General features: G+C 45.7%; 1 protein-coding gene across 12 annotated transcripts in view; it reads left to right on the forward strand.

The window, feature by feature from the left end:
* Nucleotides 1-20150, forward strand: part of PKHD1 (PKHD1 ciliary IPT domain containing fibrocystin/polyductin) — a 389637-nt gene that overhangs the window by 57672 nt on the left and 311815 nt on the right. For all 12 annotated transcript variants that reach the window (XR_002091425.2, XM_019491318.2, XM_019491321.2 and 9 more), the window contains 8 exons: nt 2800-2954; nt 3390-3574; nt 5347-5469; nt 7057-7162; nt 9353-9631; nt 15629-15759; nt 16955-17090; nt 19630-19825. Coding sequence is in view for 11 of the 12 variants with exons in the window: in XM_019491318.2 (XP_019346863.2) it covers nt 2800-2954; nt 3390-3574; nt 5347-5469; nt 7057-7162; nt 9353-9631; nt 15629-15759; nt 16955-17090; nt 19630-19825 (1311 nt within the window). In the remaining variant the exon portion in view is untranslated. The remainder of the gene's footprint in view (nt 1-2799; nt 2955-3389; nt 3575-5346; nt 5470-7056; nt 7163-9352; nt 9632-15628; nt 15760-16954; nt 17091-19629; nt 19826-20150) is intronic.

Here is a 20150-nt window from a genome sequence, read left to right on the forward strand (position 1 = left end):
AAAGAGCAGAATTGCAGAAAGGAGTCGAGCTGGAGAGAACGCCTTACAATGAGAGGCTTACAACTCGCGGTGCTGATCTCATCTAAAAGAAGATTGAGCTGCAACTTGATTACTCTGAATAACAGGCAGTCCTTGACTTACAACGTTTCAAGTTACAACGTTTTGCACTTACAATGTTTATAAATGGACACCCTGTTTCGACTTTCTGATGCCGGTTTCGATTTTACAATGCTTGATCCAATGCCATGCCACGCCGGTGAACAAGTTTGCTGCGTCACCCATCTCCCTGGAGAACATCTGTCCAAACGGCCTTGGACACTTCCTTTAAGAAGGACGACGAGACTCCAGAAAAACCTGCAGCCAGGATGCCAGCCCAGAACCCTTCAAAAAGTCCAACCAAGTCACCTCAAAAAAGTCCTTTCAAATCAATATGATTGCTATTTACAATATAAATACATTAATGTTGCTATATTACTCATCTATAATTGATTGAGTACAAAATTCTGGGCTATTTTTGGTGAAAATAGTGTATCGGGCCTTGGTCCAAAAACCGATCCCCCATTTATAACGCTGTTTCCTATGGGAAAATCAGTTCCGAGTTACAACGTTTCGACTTAAGACGTGGTTTTCAGGCACCAATTGTGTCATACGTCCGAGGACTGCCTGTAAGTATTTTGCAAAGAAGGGAAAAATGCTTGGTACTGGAGGGCTTGCTAATCTACCGAAGAAAGTGTAGCTAGAACCAATGACTGAAGCTAAAGCCAGGTTAAATAAAACGAGAAGTGAGGCTCAGCTTTTTGACAATATGGGTGATTAATCACAGAAACAAACTTTCCAGGGAAGTTGGGGATTTTCCATTTTACACTGTATTCAGATCAAGGGGTGGGGGATGTCTTGCTGGAAGATCTGCTTTTGTTGACGCACACGCTCTGTTTCAGTCAAACTTTAGGATTTGTGCAAGGAGAACTGGTAAAATTAAATATCCTGTAATATGCAGGAGATCAGAATAGATGGACCAAAGATATTATCTGCCTCTACAAGTCGTATTTGGGATGAGAAAGGGATTTAATTCCACGGTCAGATCAGCATAGGTTGTGGGGGGTTGTATAGGATGAACCTGCCTTGAGCTGGGGTTGGACTAGATGACCTCCTGAGGGGCTTCCTAGCCCTACTTTTCTATGACTGTGATTCATAGTTTTAGGAATTAGAAACCTGGACCACTGAATCACCTAGGTGTTGTTCGTATCAGTCGCCATAGGGTGACACTATTGCACACTGTTACAATGGACACTTCCCCCCCCACGCACATAAGTAGAAATAGGTTTATAACTTAAAAAATACCAAGAGGAACGTTTTGTATTGCAAGCAATGCAGATAATTGCTTCAGGGCGTAATACAGATGTACTGAGATTTTGAGTACATTTGTTGAAGTTGCATCTATAAATACTGCTTTGAACTTTCCTATCCGTGGCTTTGACATCGAAAACCTGCACTTATTTTTTGGTGAAGGGATGCCCTGTTAGTTCTCTGTTTGTCCAGGGTCTGACGCACATGGTCTTGACTTTTCATCGCTGTAGACATAAGAATAACACATAATGACAGCATATTCTCATAAGTCAGGAAACATTGCAGGAATGTATCTGACACAAAAAGTGAAGTTGTTCTTTGATGTCACCTGCCTTATTTTCCACCATAGTTGAGGCAGGCCTCATGGAAGCATAAGCCAGGAATATCCATGTCTGTCCAGGCAGCAAATTCCCCCACCTGTATCCTCAAACACTTCAAAGGACACTGTCTGAATGAATTCCCAGGGGTGCCTGCACCATGGCACACAGCGTTGTGTGGAGTGCAGGGAGTGATGCTTCTCAAATCATATAGGAATGATTTCTATTTCTATTACTGTTTTCTAATACTGCTTTGCACTTCTAATGTATAGGACCTCTTATCTGAGGGCTTGAAAGAGCTTTAAAAACATTAACCAAGTACCTAAAAAGTCTCATGCGAACTGAGCAGAATGATGACTTTTTTTTTTGTAAGGTAACATTCAGGATGGAGAGCTTGTCCCATGCTTAAGGAGTCAACTGGGGACTCGAAGGACCCACATTTCAGGTCCTTCATTACCAGACAGATGGTTAAGACTTTAATGTCAGGCAGTCTCTTTGTAACTCTGTTCCCCTTCCAGAAAATAAGGATAATAGCACTTCCCTACCTCACAGGGTTGTCCTGAGGATAAGCATACTAACATCTGTCGGACCCTTAAACAGTGCGGTAATGGGCCATTGATAACTACTTACAGTGGGCCAGATGTGGGAAACCTGGGTGGGTTCTGGTCCTAGCTCATCCATAGGCCTTCTGTGTGGCTCTGGACAGGTCTCTTCCTCTCCGTGAGCCTCAGTTTCCCCGTCTCTAAAATGAGGCCAACTATGCAAAAGGTGTTTGTGAGCTTTATGCCACACAGAGGCAAGGCCTGGGACTCAGACCCTTCTGCACTGACAATGTCCCACTGCACGGGAAGCACGTTGGAGCTGGATTTGAGCTGGAGTTCAGTTCGACAGTCTCAAACAGGGCCAGACACAGCAGTGCACAGCCAGATCTTGTGAGCATAACTCTCCTGATTCAATGTTCACTTTTCCATAGCTACTTCTGAAAAGTTTGGCAGGTCAAAGGACTAACGTCAGCTGAAACCTGGTTAGAATTGCCCACGGCTGCTGTGTTCACACTGGGTGGTGTGATGCAAAGGGTACGTATGTAGGACCTCCTGGATATTGATATCTCTGTGTGTCAAACTCTTTCTTGCAGGGGAACCTTGCCCTCTCAGGGGTCTGAAGAAGATGATTCTCTCTTTGCTTCCCTGGAAAATGCAAACATCAGCCTGAGGGTTCAGAGACTGCAAACTGCATCCCCACCTATTGGAGGGACCTTCCAGATCCTGCTGCCTAATACTGTGATATCAGGTACAAAGAGGGTTGAAATGACCTTTACCTGGCAAGCCAAGGTAGGGGCGGATGAGGTCTTCCTTGGGAACCCTTCCTACAAAGGTGAGGCTGGCAAGCTAGTTCCTTTGGCGGCAGACAATAATTCTTCATCTTTAACGTCTTCAAAAAACTGTGGGAGGAAAGAGAAGAGGAAAGAACATTTTGACATGATGATGTAGAGACTTCTCCAAAGCCTTTTTGAAGTTTAGATCCATTGATTTCGGTGGGCTTTCGACCACTTCCTTAAAGTGGGGTTTTTCACAGGCAGGCACCCTGTAATACAACATTTGGTCTTCTGCATGTATTTCTAATGCATCTATGACTACAAAAGCCAGGCCCTTTCCCTTATTAGGATCAAGCAGGCTTGGGACTGCAGAGAGGTTGATACCTGTTGTTTTGCAATGCCCTTCCCAGGTGTCCCCGTTCACATCTCTTCCCATCATCTTCACAAGCTCCTGCAAAGCAGCACCGATAACTCCACAGCACGCTACTTCAATGCCAGTGATTTCACAGTGACCAAGGACTCGAGCACGTGTTATGAGGCCATCTGGACGCTGACCTGGAAAGCGAAGACGGGGGACTTGCCCAATGTTATCAGTGTATGCAGATCTCTTGATTTCAGGCTTTGCTGCAACTTGGAGTGTGCCAGTTGGCACAGCTGTATTGGCAGGATTGGTATGGAAGAAAGCTTTTTCATGTGGATGTCTAGTGAGTTTTAGGCAAAATGTCTGACAAGGACTGTCATTGGGAGCAATGATGTAGTGAGTTCTGATATGGCCTGGCTGGCTAAGAACTGTTACTGTAGGTGCAATAAAAACACCCCTCCACCCTCATGCTCCAGGGTATAAACCAGAGGTCAGGAAGCAGCTCCCCCTCCATGCTACAGGACTGCATAAAAAGCCCCCATCTCCCATGGATCAAGGATAAGTGGATTACAATCACATTAAAATACAGCGGCTACCGGCAGAATCATGGAACAGTTTTTCATGCAAGGTGCACAGTCAATTTTCCCCCTCTTAGGATCTGTCCTGTTGAGCAGTAGAGGCTACTTTTTTTGGCTTGCATGCCACAAATGAGCCCCACACCCTCCCCAATGTGCCACTCCAATCCCTTCCCCCTGATCTGCTGTTCTGCTTTCTGCTCCTTGCCTTGCTTTCAGCTCCATGCCTGATCTGCTGCTGTGCTGCCGGTCCCTTCCCTAGTCTGCCGCATTCCCCATACGGAGACTGCACTTGCTATATGGCAGGGGTGTTGAAGATGGCCTGCGGAGCTGTTTCACTTGGGCCACAGGGCTCATAGAGGACCTGGGAATTTGGGGGCAGAGGAAGTGAGGGTGGGGCAAGCAATGCCTGCATTAACACCTATGTTGCCACTGCCGCTTGTCACACCTCCATTGCCAGGTCTACATCTGCCCCGTGATGCTCCTTGCTGCCTGGACTTTGTCTGGGGACCCTAGTGAGTTTGACACTTGCTATAGATGATCTCCAAGAGTTTGTTACCTGACTCTTCCATGGCTCTCAGACCAAGCTTTTCATTCTTGCTTGTCAGACACCCTTCCAAGACCCGCAACAATGGGCTCATTTACATAGGTGATGTCTGCCAGGAGCCTAAATTGTAGCTGGCATGATTTCACTCTTAATGGGCACATCTACATGTGCATTAATGCACCTTTGCTACTGTGCAGTAAGTTTAGTACCTCTAATATGAAGTGTTATATAAATGCACAGTAGCCAGTGCGACTGCACAATAGCAAACGCACATGGTCTTTTTCCGTGCGCAGCTTTTGCCACGACTTGATAATGTGAAGTAAAATTAGTCTACCGTGCATTAAGCATCTTGTGTAGGTGTGCCCAGTGCGTCCAGAGAGTTGCATTATCAGGCTTTTATATCAGTCTCTGAAGTCTCAGCCCCTGTTTGAGATAGACCAGAAGTCCCTTTGGTCTTTCATATGCATTTTTTTTTGCACATGTAAAACTAGCTGGAGAAGCAGGACAGTTTGTGCTTAAGGCACTGGCCTGGGAGTTTGAAAAATCCAAGTTAATTTCCCTATTTTAAGGCATAAACTGAGTCTTTTAAAGTATTTATTAAGTATTTAGGCACCTAATTTCAATGAGACTTAGGCACCAAACTATTTCACAGTTTGGTCCTAATTCTCTGCCTGCAAATGGCAGTAGTATTGTAGGGTTGTTGTGATGATACATATGCTACAGAAAGCAAAGCTGTCAGTGCTATGACAATGGGGGTCTTAGAGTAGCTAGAGAAAATTCTTCCAGTATTGCATCGCATAACTCTGAACATGAATGGTGCGGATTTGAATTGGTCACCGAATCAATCGGCAGCTTGTAAAATAAAATTCTTCACTCTTGACCAGGTCTCTGCTGAAAACCTCACTGGACTGAATCCCACTGTTGCTGCTCGGGTGGTTTACGATGGCGGTGTGTTTATTGGACCCATATTCGGTGACATGCTAGCCACCTGCAATAACTCTACGCAGGTGAGTCAGTGGTTGACCATGCTTCCTGTAGACGCATGTGGCAAGAGTTTTAAAGGCATTTGGGTGCTTGGCTCCTGTTAAACTCAAAGAGCATTAAGCTCATTAGTATCTTTACAAATTTGGCCAATGGTTGCTTTCTGTTTAACAGCCAGATCCTGCCATGCTGCACTTATTAAGCAAGATTTTATTCCATTTCAGTCAATGAGACTCATGGCAGAGCAAGATGTTAAGTCTTCAGGGGCAGGGGAGATAGCCCTCTTCTTAAGGCAGGGGTTTAAGACTATTGTTGTCTCTGACTTTATATCCCCGAGTGAACTCTTACTGGATTCTGCAGTGATACCTTCCAGCTACTGGAGTCCTGGTATAATAAATGGCATTGGTAGGGCTATTACTTGAGCATGGTAACATAGTGAATGGAGGGCAACCAGGGCACCAACCCCAGGCAGCCACTTAGAGGAGGTGCAATAACATCAGGATACTCATTACCAGACATGGAGACACAGGATACTCATCAAGATGAACCTACAGTCCGGCCCAGTAAATGGTGGTTCTTATATTCTTATGTTTCTTACGGCATGCTACTTGGGGCATCTTAATTTATTCTCTGCTTTGGCAGAGTAAAATTAGTCTGTGCTGAGCTCCATACGGTCACAGCTGGTCTGCCTCTGGGTCCCGAGTTAGTCTGGGTATCTCTGTGCTGCACTGTAGTGAACGGTACAGACATACTACAGGATGGATAGACTGCTTGAATGCACATGTAAATGTGAATAATTTCTGTACTCGGGCTTGCTTCTCATCTGAAGAATTATCTTGGTTTGATACCAATAGCACATGAAAGTATATCTTAATCTAATTTTGGGTGCGACTATGGCGAAATCACACTTTTCAGGTCCAATTCTGTGTTTCTTTGTCACAATCTGCTTCTCATACTCCTTTTTCAGTTCATTAGGACTATGTGAGACAGAGGTGGGATCATTTGGTGCTCTGTGCATTACCTGTTCAGACTGCCGAACCTTTATCCTGAGGGATAAGGTATTGTTTGCCCAGAACTAGGCTTGGCTTTCAAATCCCAGGTAGAGCTCTGCAGATGAAGCAGCTAAAAATAAAATATCCCCGGACTACTATGCTAATCAGATCTGATTGGGGATTTGTTATAAATATTGAGTACTACATTGCACTTTTACTGTGGAAGCAGCACAGTAAAACTGCATGTCAAATCATCTGGAAGTTGAGTGTAAGATAATAGAGAGCATCAGGCTATCAACTGGGAGGAAGAGTTAGGACAATTAGGGGCCTGGATGGAGTTATGAGAAGTAAGAAAGGATCCAACCAGCATCTAGAGAAGTAATCAATTTAGACCCCCAAAACTGGGTTCTGGCTTTCTTAAAATGAGCCTTAGCAAACTTTGTAGTGAACCTGAGTAGCAAAACCTGAAGCCAGGTGTAAATTTTCACAGTAAGGTCACAGTGAAGCCTTAAGCTAGGTGAGTCTGGCATGATGCTGGGTTCAGTTGTCAGTGTTTTGCAGAACTGTTAACAATCTTGGTCCTCTTATGTTTGGAGTAAAAGATTTTCTCCATTTCTTCAGGTTGTGGTGGTGGTGAATGAGGTCCTAGCCAACTGCTCTGGTTCCTGTTCCTTTCGGTATTGCCAGGAGGCAACCCCTTTAGTCAGCGATGTGGAGTATTTACTAGGTAACAGTATTTCTGCTCGAATGTAATGACTGTAAAAGTCGCTTGTCCACTTGATGCTAGAAATGGGCCTGTAACATGCCTTCCACTGCAGTAATGAGGTCTCCTGCCTGGCTCACCACCTTGGTCCTACCTCATTACTCACCTCTGGCCTCCCAGGATTTGCCCACACCATTATCTCACCTGTCACCGTTGGATGTTAAAATTCATGAAGCTGCCCTAGGAGGCAGGAGTGGGTTTTGGGGTAGTCGGTTGTTGGGGCTGAAGCCTCCCTTGGCCTTGACACATGTTAACCTGACACATGTTCATTCTGCCCAGGGCCCACTGTGTCAGATCCCCAGGCTTGTGGACCTCAGCTTGACCCTTGGGCTACGGGGCTCTTGACTTCCTGGCCATGCCCCTCATGGGCTCCGGGCTTGCACCCTATCAGTCTTTGCTGCCAGGTATTCAGTCCTCTGGCATGAAACGGTCCTTCCTCCGAAACATTTGGGTTTCTGCTCAACACGGTCCACTGTGCTTCAGGCCCTGGGGTGCTCTGTGCTGGGTGCCCCTGCAGCACCCGGTGGCCTCTAATCCTCCACTTATAACCATATTTGCTTATCCTGTTTAAACACAAATCAAAAGCACGAGCGTTCACTTCCAAAACATAAAGCTCACAAAACACAAGCTCCTCTGTCGGGGTTCATCTCACCCTGCAGTAGCACCAGTGCAAATGTTTGAGGCACTATCTCTTGATGCTTGTGATTCAGGGTTTCTTCTGCCCTTTGCGGCACAGAGTCCTTTCTCCCCAGGCAATCCAGACTAGCTGCTCCCTGGATCTCTGCCTCCGATGGATCCTATGGCTAGACTGCCCCTTTCTGGGCCAAGCCCAGGCATTACGAGCCTCTCCCTGGGTCACTTGACCCTTTACTTCTGCCCCAGGCCTGCCAATCACTGCGTGTGACTGTGGTGGGAGGCCCCTTGTTGCCATTAAGCCTGTTTAAGGGGCTGGGGTGGCCAGCGGACCCTGGGCTCCCTCCCAGTAATGGGGAAGGGGCCTGTTACAGAGCCCAAAACAGCTGCCTTGCATCTGGACACCCTAGAGCAGGGGTGGGCAAAATGTGGCCCGTGGGCCAGATGTGGCCCACCAAGCTGTTCTATCCAGCCCATGGGGCCCTTAAAAATTTGGAAACGTAATATTTATCTGCCCCTGGCTGCCTATCATGCAGCCCTTAATGGCTTGCCAAAACTCAGTAAGAGGCCCTCCACCCAAAATAATTGCCCGCCCTTGATCTAGAGTTTTGGAAGCTGAGGGGTCAAATCCAACTGTGAATCTGAATTCGGCAGTGAGCTGCAATCAAGCTATAGATCTGAAGAATAAAAAAATGAACTTTAGGATTTTCACACCTGGATTTGGGCCTGAAGTTTATTGTTTTGGTCCACTTGTTTCCATATGTCCAACGTATGATCCTCCAGTGCTTCTCAGCTCGTGTAACTTGTCTGTACTTTTGTAATGATTGCTTGAAGTGCAGCCATTCAGACCGTTATTTGTATGCCACAGTACAATGCATGCTGTGATGGAGAAGCAGGCCTTGTAACATAAGCTCCACCCCAAATTTGAGAAACTTCAGATTTTTGGTCAGTGAAATAGTAAATTCCAAACAAACAAAAAATATTTCGAATTGTGTCCAGTTTTCTGTTTAGAAATGTGTGAGTAAAAGAACCAGTGGAAATCCCTCAAATCAAAATATTTCCATTCATTTAATAAAATGGACTCCAAGGCAGGCATATTGCTTCATGGGAGTTGTAGTGTGGGAGTAATATCCCTAGTTTTCCTTTGGATCATGAGTCTCCTATAATGCATGGCACAGAGCTTGGTCAAAAGGAATTCCATGTTGCATTATGGGACATTCAGGGTGAGTCGCTGTACAAATGGAACAAAACTCCAGCCACGCTCTCAACAAACCCACAATAAATGTATAAGGCAAGAGATAAAGTTGATATACACAGATAGGGGACTGCAATAAAATAATGGGATGCTTTTTATTCTGTTGTGGTAACGTTGGGTGCTCAGATAATTATAGTGGTTTGTATGTTGTGAATGCTTGGGTATAGAAAGATGGGCAAAAGCAGCTTCACTGCTGTTCTTTGTAGGCAGACTTGGGTATTGTTACTTAGAAGCACGTTTTCAGTTTGGTTGGGTTCATTTTTCAGATGACGGACTCCACACCAAGGTTTTTATCAGGGGATCGGGCTTCACTGAGGACCATCAGGCACTGAGGATATTGGTGAACGACACAACCTGCTATGTCACGGCTTCAAACCGAACTGATTTAGTTTGCCAGATGAAGATGCTACCAGTAGGACTGTATCAGGTTATGTTACTGGTGAGACCCTATGGCTTTGCACTCAATGCTAGCACGGGAGGGGACATCTACCTGAGAATTGAGCCAAAGCTGGTAGCTGTTGAACCATCGAGAGCTTCAGAGATTGGTAGGTCTGAAAGCAAAACAATATCTTTAACATGATGGGGTGTGATCTTTAGCAGCAATGCACAGGGATTTTAGTGGGACCTATCCGTTTAAGAGAGGACTGGCTAGGTATGTTGCTTTATGGAGTGCAGTTCATTTTTGGGGGGTGATGGGAGGATATTTTCAGCTAAAAAAGCATCATCTCCTTAATTGCAAGGGTGTCTGGAGTCACCTCAAGGAATTCTAGTGCTACTGAGAGAGGAAGTGGTTGGTGATGCCTCCTATGGGGAAGGAGGTGGTTTACATGGTCATAAATCAGGAAGAATGTGGATCTAGGAGGCCCTGTTTTTCAAGAGGTTCTCCATGTCCTCCATCTGGTGGAGATGCAGGATCTCTTCCTATGAATTGTGGATTCTTAACCTGAGTTACAAGTACGTTCCAGGGGATCGCAACCACCCTCCCTTTTTATGGCTAGGTGGGATGGAAGTCCTGAAACTTTTAACAGGGGTCATGATAAGGGGAAGGTTAGCAACTACTGCTGTAGATCATTTAAAAAAGCAGGTACAATTCTTTGGCCTTGATTTTCTTCCAACAACCCAGCTCCTATCTCAATTACAGTGATCTTTCTTTCATTAAAAAGCAAGCAAGTATATTATTATCCTACTTTACATATGCTTTGAACATTTATAATTGGAAAGAATTACAGCTTCCATCTGTGGTTTTGATTTCTTCCATTTAAAATACCTCTCTTCAATTCTCACAGAAGGCACTCATAGATTATTTCATTTCATATGGGTGTAGATATGAAAGTGCTCTGATGTTCATCTTTACAAAATACACACAATCAGGTTACATTTCACTGGGGATGTTGATAAAAGAGCTACCACAAAATTCAGTGTAAAAATGTCTTCCCATTGTTGCCGGCTCAGAAAATTTGACCTTTTGGAAAGGTGAAGCTGGGGAGTATCTCGTGTTGCTCTGTAGTGATGTCTCATGTCAATGTAGCATCAACTGTAATGGGGTTCCAAAGGGAGATCTATCTATCTATCTATCTATCTATCTATCTATCTATCTATCTATCTATCTATCTATCTATCTATCTATCTATCTATCTATCTATCTATCTATCTATCTATCTATCTATCTATCTATCATAGATTCATGGATGTTAAGGCCAGAAGGGACCTCAATAGATCATCGAGTCCGACCCCCTGCATAGGCAGGAAAGAGTGCTGGGTCTAGATGACCCCAGCTAGATGCATATCCAACCTCCTCTTGAAGACCCCCAGGGTAGGGGAGAGCACCACCTCCCTTGGGAGCCCGTTCCAGACCTTGGCCACTCGAACTGTGAAGAAGTTCTTCCTAATGTCCAATCTAAATCTGCTCTCTGCTAGCTTGTGGCCATTATTTCTTGTAACCCCTGGGGGCGCCTTGGTGAATAAAACCTCACCAATTCCCTTCTGTGCCCCCGTGATGAACTTATAGGCAGCCACAAGGTCGCCTCTCAACCTTCTCTTGTGGAGGCTGAAAAGGTCCAGTTTCTCTAGTCTCTCCTTGTAGGGCTTGGTCTGCAGGCCCTTAACCATACGAGTGGCCCTTCTCTGGACCCTTTCCAGGTTATCCACATCCCTCTTGAATTGCGGCGCCCAGAATTGCACACAGTACTCCAACTGCGGTCTGACCAGCGCCCGATAGAGGGGAAGTATTACCTCCTTGGACCTATTCGTCATGCACCTGCTGATGCACGATAAAGTGCCATTGGCTTTTCTGATGGCTTCATCACACTGCCGACTCATGTTCATCTTGGAGTCCACTAGGACTCCAAGATCCCTTTCCACTTCCGTGCCACCCAGCAGGTCATTCCCTAGGCTGTAGGTGTGCTGGACATTTTTCCTCCCTAGGTGCAGCACTTTCAATTTCTCCTTGTTGAACTGCATCCTGTTGTTTTCTGCCCACTTGTCCAACCTATCCAGGTCTGCCTGCAGCTGTTCCCTGCCCTCCGGCGTGTCCACTTCTCTCCACAGTTTTGTGTCATCCGGAAACTTGGACAGAGTACATTTCACTCCCTCGTCCAAGTAGCTGATGAAGACATTAAAGAGTATCGGTCCCAGGACTGAGCCCTGTGGGACCCCACTGCCCACACCCTTCCAGGTCGAGACCAACCCATCCACCACGACTCTCTGGGTGTGACCCTCCAGCCAATTCGCCACCCACCGGACTGTGTAGTCATCCAAGTCACAGCCTCTTAACTTGTTCACCAGTATGGGGTGGGATACCGTATCAAAGGCCTTCCTGAAGTCTAAGTATACGACATCCACCCCTCCTCCTGTGTCCAGGCGTTTCGTAACCTGGTCATAAAAAGAGACTAGTTTGGTCAGGCACGATCTGCCCACCACAAACCCGTGCTGGTTTCCCCTCAGCATAATTTGTCCTGCCGGGCTCTCGCATATGTGAGCCTTGATAATTTTTTCAAAGACTTTGCCAAGGATGGAGGTGAGACTGACTGGCCTATAGTTGCCCGGGTCCTCCTTCCTCCCCTTCTTGAAAATGGGGACCACATTGGCCCTTTTCCAGTCCTCCAGGACTTGGCTCGTGCGCCATGAGCGTTCAAATATTCCCGCCAGTGGCTCTGCAATGATGTCGGCCAGTGCCTTCAGTACCCTCGGATGGAGCTCATCCGGGCCTGCCGACTTAAAGGCATCCAGTTCTTCCAAGTGACTCTGCACCATCTCAGGGTCTATGCATGGACGTCTGGCGCCTTGCTGCTGCCTCTCTACAACCCCAGTGAGAGACTTGTCCTGCCCCTCGCTTAGGAACACTGAGGCAAAGAACTTGTTGAGGAGTTTAGCCTTGTCCCCCCTGTCTGTCACCAATTGTTTCTGCCCATTTAGCAGGGGTCCTATTCCTCCCTGGACCTTCCTTTTACTCCCTATATATCTAAAAAACAAATTCTTGTTGTCCTTTACTTGGGATGCCATCCTCAGCTCCATGGTAGCTTTGGCCCGTCTAACTGCCTCCCTACAAGCACGAGCAGAGGAGGTATATTCATCTTTGGTGATCTCTCCCTGTTTCCACTTTTTATGTGCTCCCCTTTTGGCCCTTAGGCTGCCCTGGATTTCTCTGGTCAGTCAGGGAAGCCTCCTGGCCCCTTTCCCTCTTTTACCCCGCATGGGGATCATCTCGCTTTGTACCCGAAGGATCGTTTCCTTAAGGCACAACCACCCTTCTTGGGCTCCCATCATTTCAAAACTCCTACTCTCTCTCTCTCTCTCTCTCGTTAGACCCCGACTCCATTCGGCGCCCAATGACTGGGGAGACGACGGTTCAATTACCCGTGGATCCTGGTACTCATTAGCCAGAGCAGGCAGGGAGCACACATTGCTCGCAACAGATTTATTCAGAATGGAGACAGCTTCAGGCGAGCTCCCTCACAGACACCCAGTCTATGAACACAGGGAGCAGCATGGAACAATAGTTTTTTCCCACCTTTATACACTTTTGTTTATACAAATTAACATTTACTCCACCTCCATCCCTCCTTCTGTTCCACCCATTTCTCCTCCTATCTCAAGCTCTGCCTCTGTTTATTGTTTGCTTCATTAGCATGGAATTGCCTATGCATTTTACTCATTTACATGTCTTTTTGCTATGAGTGCATGTCTAAGACCTTGACTCCTGCTCTTTGGTCAATGGGTGGACTTTGACCAAAACCTGGAAGTTTCTGGAGGCTTCTTCACCAATTCCCATTTACCTTTTTGCATATGTTCATCTCGGATTCTGTTACCAGTTACATGTTGTTTTTCACATTCCAGGCTGTTTTTCTGTCTCATGTTGTACCATCTTCCACCTTTTTTGGGCCCCTGTATCTTATCTTGTTCCTCACTGTAGCTGGCTCACAGCACACAGACTTACTGGCTGCTTTTTCCTCAGAAAATGGTTAACACAGTTAAGATAGTTACTTAGCATAAGCAAATGGCTGGCTTAGATATCATTCTGCCTTGTTGTCAGCAGCTTTTGCTAGGCCACAGGTCATGCCTTTATTTAGCTGCAGATTCAATGCTCCCTGAAAATCCAAATATTGTCACCCTACCATATATCTATATATATCTATAGCTATATATATAACATTTCTTCCTCATCAAGGTGCAGAATAGAGGAATTGCCTTACTAGGAGTGAATAATATGTCACTTTTTAAGCATTGAGGCCTAAATCCAGCTCTCCCATTAGCTGAGCTAGTAGCGCTTGGCTAAAGGTCAGCCATGCAAGTGGCACTGTGGTCTACTTATGTAAATTTTAGATCCTGTTACTTCATTTCCTTCACGTCTGACTCCTGTCCCCAAAATGGTTGTGGTGCCAGAAGGAGCCCCCCCCCCCCCCGCTTAGCCCAATCATTTAATGGTTTGGACACTTTGCTGGGGAAGGGGAGATGTAGGTTCAAACCCCTCTGGTTGAGGGAGCCAAGAAACTGGTTCACCCACTCCCTGGGTAAGTGTTGTTACTAAACCACTGGGCTAAAAAGGGAGAGCTTTCTCTCCCCATCTCCTCTGTTTAATAATTTTGGATTGGTTTTTATCCAGTGACTGATGTTGCAGGGAATCGCACGGCCTTTGACTTCCCCGGGGAGGAGGTTCACTACCGAACATACTTTCTGAGCATGCTTGGAAAGGCAAGATGAGTTGTTCAGGAGGGAGCTGGATATAAAATTACCAAAGTGGCCTAAAATGTCCCTTACCACCTAACATTAGCTGCATAATTTCAGCTAACCTCAGAGTCTCTCCTGGTTTAAAAATACTATGGCTCTAGTGATTTATCTGAACTGACTTGTTTGGATTGCTTTAAACATGGCCAGTGACAGATGCTTCAGAGAAGGTATGAAAAACCTTCTGTAAGGTCTGGAATGGCTTTTTCCTAGAAAAATATTTCTTCTTGACCCTGTTAAGTGTTCACGCTCTGGAGCACGAGGGTCTGTGCTCATTCTGAGTTATTTATTACATCCCATGTAATGATGGATATTCTCATAATTCATATAAAGAGCTACATTTTTGTTGGATTGTGCTAAGTCCTTGATGTCCTTTATACCTTTTGGCAGTGGATTCCAAAGTTTTGTTGTGTTGAAAAGAAACTTGGGAAAGAGGGAATGGTGCCCAAAAAAGCAGAGGGCGAAGGGCAGCATCATTAAAAAATAAACTCCTTGCCACGTGCCAAGGCCCTTTTATTTTGACTGATAAAAATCATGGCTGGAGAAAAGGGCAGGTGCAAAATATATCAAAAGTCATCCCATTTTCTCACCCACAGCATTGCTGGTGTCACTCTGTTTTGTGCTCAGGACTCTCTTGGTCGGATTATACGTCTACCGGAGTATTTGCAATAGAACTGAGTATCACAAAAAAGCCAAGTTTCAAGTCTGCCTCCTTCTTGCTTTTGGCATGATCCTGAGCAGTGTTGAAGATCCTCAGCTCTCCCTGGCCTAAATGAAAGTTGAGGTCACTCGGTACTTTCAATCTTCTGTGACTTTCTTCCTGGCACCCTGCTGTAGTTCAAACCCTGCCTGGGCTCCTTTCTAACCTGAAGTTCCTGGACACATGCTACAGGCTGTTTTTATAGCAGGGGGCACGGTAGATATTTGAACTGTAAGGCACCTGCGGGGAAGGTTCATTTTCATTCCTGGTACTTCTGTTTCTTTGCTTGTTTCATGCCTGAGTCGGGGACCTTTTCTGGGCCAAGATCACAGCGCAGGGCTTGCCAGCTAAAACAAGTCTGTTGTCAAAAAAAGTCTCTTTGTATGGATGTCCCTGCAAGTTATATAGTCTACAGGTTTCAACAGAAGAGAAACCTGCAGCACGAAGAGTTGGAGTAACTTGGCCAAAAGCAATTCAACCACAGAGTTTATGGATAGGACCCACATCTCTTGTCCTCCATGCGGACCCATTAACCAGTACAGAGAATGCTGTATAGTACTGTCCCATAAATAAAGGATCATTTTTTCTATTGCTGATGTAACTAATACTGGTTTTATAGGAGGCTGCCCAGTGATCCTCAGAGGTACTGGTTTCGATGGGATAAGTCTGGTATTGTTTGGATCTCAGGTGTGCCCAGTTAACACCAATAACAGCAACTCAATGAGAATTGAATGTGAAGTTCCTTCTCGGGTGAGAAACCACATTTTCTGCTTTTCCTTCTGGGGGCACATCAGTTTGCTGAAAGGTTTGAAAGGTCCATACAGTCCTCTCTGTCTTGTATTATATGTCCCGTACCCATGGATTTCTTTGTTTATGAGACACAGTGTAAAATATCAGTGTCTGTGTGATCACCTGCTGCCACCAATCCATGGTTGGAGACACCAGATAGCAGCTAAACACGGCATGTACACAACTGAATTTTAAACTTGTAGACTGTGAGTGAGCCTACATGTGCAGTTAATGCACATGAATAAAATCTGGAGCTTGTTGCTCTGGAGTTTTTTGCCCCCGGGCACGCTATTTGAATGTGCACCTAGGAGCAAAAATCTCCAGAGCAATTAGCCCTGCAGTTTATTCATGTGCAACACATGGAGCCCAGTTTGAATGTGTATCTGGGAGCAAAAATCTCCAGAGCAATTAGCCCCGGAGTTTATTCATGTGCAGCACATGGAGCCCAGTGGGAGAAGCCCTGGCTGGCAGGGGAGCCAGGGAGTCAGCCAGCCAGTCCAGGGCTGCTCAAGCTGGGCTCCACATGCTGTGGAGCGGCTGGCTGGGGCACGAGGGTGCTTCACCGTGGGGGCTGCTCGCTAGCTAGCTCCATGCTGAAACATCCCGGTGCCCCAGCCAGCCTCATCACCGTCTACATATGCATTTGAGTTCAGGAATTTACTGCACTTTCAGATAGTACTTGTGTCTGACTATCCAAGGGTGCGGTAAATTAGTTTACACCGGCCTAATTGCCACACGTGTGTAGATGATGACACTTTGCTATGCAGTAAATTAGTCTAGCGCATGTGTAGATGTGCAGTAGTGCATGTGTAGACGTGCCCCATTGGTTCTAGGTCATGTGCCATTATCCCTTTAAGGCTCCTGTGTAGCTCATCAGCTGTGATAGTTTTAGAGCTCATATTTCCCTGTTAAAGGCAACACAGTCTCTCTTGCATGCACTTCAAAAGATGGCAGTGATGAACATACATGTTTGCAGCTTGTTGTAGCCTATCTTTTATTCTGCTTCACTATATAGATGGGTCGTTAATTGAAAAACTCAGGTCAGACAATGTATGTTTTTACTCTTCCATGTTGGGGCTGGGAGATGTATGAAAACAAATGTAATTTGTAATGGCACATACTTGCGTTGTTGTTTTATTTTCAACTCTAATTTCAGGGTGAGGACGACTTTAATGTGCACGTGACACTGATTGCCAGGTGCCAGTCCACTGTATTCGCCAACGTGTTTATCTATGACCCTTCTTTAAATCCAGCTATTGTAGCACTGAGCAGGAACAGAAGCAGCATAGCAGGTGAATGGCTTACGGTCTCCTTTAAATGCAGATGGACCTGGAGTTTAAGGAGTATATCATCGGATAGTACCATCAGTAAGGAAGGCAATACAAAGGGACTGGCTGGCTAAAATGTGCAGAGACAGGTGATGGCACATTGACCTTTTATTCCTAGGATGCTGGGTTCAGGCTAGACCCGCTGGGTAGTGAACAAGACTAATTGCCAAGAGAGACGAGTGTTTGGCTTTGGCCTAACATGGATGGTTGCCCAAAGGTATATGCCTACCATTAAAATTGGCCCTTTTTTGGTGCTTTTAGACATGGAGAGATGGAAATAGCCCACAAAGACTGAACTGCCCTAATGTCCATCAAGAAGGCCCAAATTCAGAGAACAGGACCTTATAATAGTAGGGCCAAGCTTGCCTTCCAGTTGCCCATAAGCTTCTTGTCCTGCAGATAAGCAGAAGTCTTCAGCACCCAAGCCAGTCAATGTTTAATCTTCATCTTTTATACAACCGCTCCTCATCAAGCACCTTCCACATAAATTGGACAGAAGTAACCCTAAGGCTAGCTGGTAGCAGGACCTCACCCTCTGAGGCTGGCCTAGAGGAGGCTGTGGTGTGGGGGTCTCATCCCAGGAGCGCAGATGGGAGGAGAGGTGCTAGTAGCCTGTGGGTCAACAGCAAAACCTGAATCCATGTGCTTCAGATCTATGGCAGGGGTCAGCAACCTGCTGCCTGGGGGGCCAGACCTAGCCCGTGAAGAATTTTTTTCTGGCCTGCCAACCCCAGAATATGCCATCAAATAGCCACCTCTATTAACTGCCACCCCTGGCATACGGAGAACGGAGCTGTTTTCTTTGTGTTTGAAAGGTTGCTGACCCCTGCTTGATGGGAAAAAAGGGTAATTTCAGGGGGATGGGACGGCAGTGAAGACTGTTTGAGTCTGAGGAAAGAGGAAAAGGCCTCCGTCTTTCTACTCCATCTTGCACGCTTGATACTTTCCTTTCTTTTGCTGCCTGTCCTTCTGGCCTCCCCCCATGCCTGTACAATGCACCTTAATAAAGCTGCCCCTTGGCTCACCAGCATCCCTGGCTTTTGTGCCAATGTAAAAGCAGAGCTGGGGCTGCGCACACAGAGTTTCTGCTCCATTCCCCAATAGCCGTGTCATTTTCTAATACTCCAGAATGCATAAATAAGGGGACGTGTCCTTTATCATCTGAATATTATTCAGATACGATAACACCAAGGGGAGATTTTTCTAGCCCTGGGCAGCACAGGTGCATGGAATTCCTTAATGTTATAGAGCTCCCTGAATGGCAGCAGCGCTGAGTTCAATCTTCTATTCAGAACTCGGCGGCTTCGGCTTTTAATATAATTTTCCTCCTATATAATAAAAAGAATAAATAAATTACACCGATGCCTTCCAGGCATCCAGGATTAAGCTGACAATTGACCAAGAGTCCAAAGAGTTCACGTTATTAATATATTCAACTTCACAGGCTTTCAAAGTTTCAAACTTTATTTGACTCTTTCCGTGTGCAGAATTGGCAAGTGGCTGCTTTCGGCTGTACTCCAGAGGGGCTGGTGGGGGGGAATGTATAGTTTGTCAGCTACTCCCCCATTGCAGTCTAGTGCATACTCTTATCCCAAGATAGCTAACCCCATTTTTATATACAGGGCTAAGACACCTCACATTTACCATGAGGTAAGTGCATGCACACAAGGAATAACTGGAACAGCTGCATCTCGGCAGGTTCGCACACCTTAGCTTGCACTGGGGGAACAGGTTTGTGTGGCCATGCCCTGAGAAAACGAGCACATTTGCTTCATTGAATAGAGTGGCTTTTCTTTCAAGCTAAAGTTATGAAAGTCCCACCTTGAAGACAAGCTGCTGTGGTAATGGGGAGTGGAGCACGTGCCATGTTAATGGGATTAGTATTTGCTGGGGAGGGGGCTGCATTTATTAGTCAAGTAGGCTTGGCCAATAAAGGATCTTAACTGCTTTAACTAATTAGGGCTCGTCCACACTGAAACGTTCATGTGAATTAAAAGTGCCAAAGCCACAACTGTCCTGACTAACTGCATGCCTGGCCTATCTTATTCTGGAATAACAGTGATTTTTTTTCCAGTTTAGCTTATTACTCTTTCAAAGTTGGTTAAGATAAATCCTTTATTCCAGGATAAGTGCTCCCATATGTGTAGAGTTATTTAAGAATAGTTCTTCCTAGATAGGAGGAGGGAATAGGAGATCCCCTTAGGGATTTGTATGCCTCAGGAGATTGTTAATGGTATATTGCTCAGCTTATGAAAGGGATCATATGACATGGCTGCCTGTGATAATAGAGGACTGGACTTGAATATTAGGGAGGCTGAAGGATGAACGGGCCATGGACATGGACACTTCCATATCTCAGAGTGGTCTTCTAGCCAACCTAGGGCAGAAACGTGTCCTGCCACTGGTTTTTGCACGCAGGTGAACTTCCATTGTCTTTCTGGATCCTGTTTGTGATCACTGAATCCAGTTCGATTCATTGCTTCATTGATTCTTCCCTCCATAGGTGGCCAGATACTCCAGATTGGTTTGTCATCATTCGCAGCTTACACTGGTTCGGATGTCCAGGTCCAGATTGGGGATGCTGCAGCAGACATCCTAGGAAAAACAGCCCACGGTTTGGATGTAGTGCTGCCTGGTCTGGCAGCTGGATGGTACAATGTTTCTGTCATCCTCAATGGCATCCTTATTGGCTCAAATGGGTAAGACAACACGGTCATTGATTTTAAGAAACATTTCCTGTAGGTAAGATTTTAGGATTAATGATAAAACAAAAGACAGCATAAGCTCAATGGGAAACTTGCTCACAGAGAGATCTACAATTTTTTGCAAACATTAATACTAATTATCAAAGCCCTAATTCAGGAGTGTATGCCTGGTCAGCAAAACATCTAAACTCCATGCTTACATCCTACTACTGGCGTCACTAATAGGGTGGCGTGAAATTATTTAGGTGAAATGTATTATTTGAGTGATGCAATTTCTGGGCAACCAGAAGTCATGCGTTGGGTCAAATGTAGTGATACG

The sequence above is a fragment of the Alligator mississippiensis genome, chromosome 1, assembly GCF_030867095.1.
Source record: "Alligator mississippiensis isolate rAllMis1 chromosome 1, rAllMis1, whole genome shotgun sequence".
NCBI classification, from domain to species: Eukaryota; Metazoa; Chordata; order Crocodylia; family Alligatoridae; genus Alligator; species Alligator mississippiensis.